At 43.4% G+C, this 3,963-nt stretch overlaps 1 protein-coding gene across 1 annotated transcript; it reads right to left on the bottom strand.

Annotated features, from left to right (window-relative positions):
• Positions 1-311: 311 nt before the first annotated feature.
• On the bottom strand, positions 312-3,443 carry LOC100950940 (aftiphilin-like). Its single transcript, XM_003794859.3, has 2 exons — positions 1,172-3,443; positions 312-873 (listed from the first exon to the last, which is right to left on the bottom strand). The coding sequence occupies exons 1-2, from the start codon at positions 3,405-3,407 to the stop codon at positions 398-400; spliced, it is 2,712 nt and encodes a 903-aa protein (XP_003794907.1). The 5' UTR covers positions 3,408-3,443; the 3' UTR covers positions 312-397.
• Positions 3,444-3,963: the final 520 nt, after the last annotated feature.

Raw genomic sequence — 3,963 nt, 5'->3', positions numbered from 1 at the left:
TATGATATAAAAAATAAGAGGAAATTCAACGTAATCCGAAAAGACTGAAGGGGATTTCACGGACAGTAGAGATTTGAGGGTTTTTTTAATTTCAAAAGTTTTGTAAGAAGGACACCACCAGTGTATTTCACAAAGACATAAATGTATACACCCCAGCAACACAAAAAGAATAAATCTTCAAAAATGTTGACCCTGATTATTTACATTTTTCTAATATAAATTTAGGACGTCAGCATGTAAATAAATATACATTACTGTGTATACCTTTCTAGTGTGGCTTACCAACAAATCAGCTGAATTTGATTTTTTTTTTTAATTAGAGCAGGTATGCGTTTGATGGAGGAGAAGGGATGGAGGAGAGGAAAAGCAATTGGAAGTGTCCGATTCACATCAGGTATTAGTCTGCTTTTTCTTGGGAGCTTGTGGAAGGTGTTAACGTGGCTGGGAACATCAACACCTTGGCATGCACGAACGTTAAGTCGGAAAGGCCAGAGATCACCTCAACAGCTTCTTCACTCAAGTGCTCTTCTCTTTTCGGTTTCCTGGTAGAGGTGCTTGTCTTCTCTGCTGTAGACATAAGTCTCGCAAATGCATCAGTCACTTTGAGGCTTGAGGTGGCTATTTCCAGCTTAGAAGTTGTTAACTCATACAACTCTTGATCCACACCATCTAAAGGGTTAGTAAGGCCACTGCTACTCCAGTCAAACTGGATGGGTGGTAGAGACTCCTGGAATTGACCAGATGTACATGGGTTCACCTCTGGTGATATGGCGGCTGTCTGACCGATGGAAGCCATTTTTTCTGCAGCAGATAGTGGTTTCAGTGGTTCCTTGGTGGGCTCTAACATACCCAATCCTGCTGCGTACATGGGCACTATAACCAGCTGCTTCTGCTTCTTTTTTTTTTTTTTTTTTTTTTGAGATGGAGCCTCAAGCTATCCCCCTGGGTAGAGTGCTGTGACGTTACAGCTCACAGCAACCTCCAACTCCTGGGCTCAAGCGAGTCTCCTGCCTCAGCCTCCCAAGTAGCTGAGACTACAGGCGCCCGCCACAACGCCTGGCCATTTTTTGGTTGCAGCCATCCTTGTTGTTTGGCGGGCCTGGGCTGGGGATTCGAACCCGCCACCTTAGGTGTATGTGGCTGGCGCCTTAGCCGCTTGAGCCACAGGCGCCAAGCCCCGGCTGCTTCTTATTGCCTGTGAAGAGAATGTTTCTGGTGTCTATTCCCAAAGAGCATAAAAGCTTCTTGTTGCTGTGGGAGCCGCCCCACTGATATCTCAAGCCATGTGCATTGTGAATATCCTGTAGCTCTGTCCACACATCCAGCAGTTCCCTATTTTCAGGTAAGGCCTCTCTTGTTTTTATTGGCAAGGTGCTTGTTTCCAGCAAGTGCTTCAGGGAAGTAACTTCCTCTTCAGCATCAGGGACAAACATGGAAGGAAAACACGCTTCGAAAATTCGCTCCAGGCGGTTTAGTAAAGCTGTCTGAATTGAAGTGGTAGATTCCTGTAAACGGCCACTAGCAACTGCTCCTTTGGAGGTTGCTAAAGGGACACTGTGCGTTTTGGAGGTTCCTGGAGTATCAATATTTTCATCTGTCCTATGTGACTGCCAGGCTTCCTTTCGATGATAAGATTCAGTAGCCTGCTGGTCCCCCAAAGCAGCCCAAGAACAACGATCTTTTTGTTCATCTTCAAAAGCATGCCAATCTACAACTTGGCTAGGACCAGCTGAACTGAAGTCTGCAAAATCATCTGAGTCTTGAAAAGCATTACTGTCGTCCTGAATATTTGGCACAGAATCAAAATCTCCAAACTCACCTTCTTGCCCATTTTTCAGTTTTGAAACAGGGTCATCGCCTATCCCACTAGACTTTCTTGCCAACTGACATCCCTCTGATAAACTATCAAAAGTCTGTTTTAGTTCTGACTCGGTAAATGTCACTTCCTCTTGGCAGGAAACAGCATTTGTATCCCCAAATTCTCCAAAGTCATCATCTGGACCTGGTTCACTAAAATATGGAAAGTGCTCTGAGGACTCTTCAAAAGTGGCATCACTCACTGAATCTTGAGTACCAGTAACCAAAGGTGGAGTTGTGCCGCTGGCTGTGCCAGAGTCACCCAAATTGTCCTCATTGGTATCACAGCAAGTTACAAAGTCATTACTACTGTCTCCATTTTTTACATGTATAGAATCATCCAAAACATTTTCTTCTGTGGGACCAATGTCTGGGCTTTGGAAATTAGTAAACTTTATACTTTCTTCTTCATCATCAGCATCAGAAGTTTTAATAGAATCCATGCATAGGTCAGCACATTTAGAAGTAAATAAATCAGATTTTTCTTCAGTTTTATGTTGTTCTCTCTTAATGGCTTCTGAATTATCAGCTGAGTCTATCAAACTCCTGGCCTTTGACTGAACACTCGAATTGAAAAATTCATCCTGTTGCAGTGTTGAAAGGCCTTGTTTTTCAACACTAAGACTTCCATTAGTCATGACGCTGATTTCTAAACCGCAAACTTGATCCTTTCCATCAGTGTCTCCTTCATTGTCAAAGCTTCTACCCAAAGACAGTTCTTTTACAGAATGCAGTTCATTGACTGTGTTAATTTTATTGTTTTCCTGAATGGTTAGAGCTTCTCTATCGTTTAAAACTGCATGTCCCATCTCTTCTAGTTGTATCCTTTCCTTTTTAGAAAATGTGGCAAAATCTGCAAGTTCCTCGGCAGGGCTAGGTACAGAGTCTAAATTATACTCAGTACTATGAGCGCTAAGAGGCTTCTGTCCCTTTGAATCAGCTACATTGTCCAGATCATCTGTTCCCTGAAGATTTACAGTTTCCAACACTGCAAACCCAGTTGTTGGAATCTCCAGACAAGGAGGCTTTTCACCGTTGCAGCTCTCTAACCGCTTGTTTTGATGAACAACATTCATATCAGGTCTAAAATCTCCTGGAGAGAAACTTTCAGGTGTTCCAACATTCTGTCCCTGCTCCACTACGTTATTTAAATTTCCTAGATTTTCCATGACATCAATGGAAGTATCTAAAGTTTTGGATGAAATTATTTCTTTGCTGGTGTTAGAAAGTAAAACATCAGACTGCCCTTTCACAGGAGTAGAAAGTTCGGTAGTGATGTCCTTATCGTTACCATTTTTAATGGACTTAAATCTTGTAAGGCTATCTACATTTTCTGAGAAATCATGAATTGGCATAAAATGGTTTGAAGGAACAAACTCTTCCTTGGGACGAATATAATCTGGTGTATCAAAATCAACAAATCCTACACCAGAAGGGCTAACTTCTGAAAACTCACCAAATTCCCCAAACTCATCACCGTCATCATCCTCTGCTCCGTTGTCTAGTGGTGGTGGGGATGAAGAGTACCTTCGAATGATGTCTGGCTCCATTGTTCAGCTGCTTTCAAATCATTAATTCACACCTGGCTCGTTTGGGGCGGCTGCGATGGGCGTGGCTCAGGGGCCGGGGAGGAACTGGCTCCCCAGGGAAGGATCCTGTATTCCAACACAGAAATGGTGAGAGCGGAAGGCCGTCTGCTTACAGCCCCCTCAGCATAGCAGCACCACGAACGCCCACCAGAAGTTTCAGCGCTGCCACAGGACCCCCATCCCACTGCCCTCTGCCCTCTTTCGCCGCCTCCTGAAATTGTGTTTTAAATAAAGGTGACCATCTGCTCGCTCAGGCAAAATGGCAAGCTTCTTTATTTGCAGTTGGCTTATATAGGGAATTTTGTACATGGGCCCAAAGCAGCAATGACCTCATTGATCCAATTAAACATTACATTGATCCAATTAAACATCATGTGACATCTGATAATCCACTCAACATACAACTTTTGACATAACCCTATCAAGGTAACCTAATCTTTTTTTTTTTTTTTTGAGACAGGAGCCTCAAGCTGTCCCCCTGGGCAGAGTGCCATGGCATCACAGCTCACAGCAACCT

This window comes from Otolemur garnettii, unplaced genomic scaffold (genome assembly GCF_000181295.1).
Source record: "Otolemur garnettii isolate 467f Iridium unplaced genomic scaffold, OtoGar3 scaffold00087, whole genome shotgun sequence".
Lineage (NCBI taxonomy): Eukaryota > Metazoa > Chordata > Mammalia > Primates > Galagidae > Otolemur > Otolemur garnettii.
The sequence above is the reverse complement of the archived record's forward strand: the minus strand, read 5'-3'. Positions and strand labels throughout refer to the sequence as shown.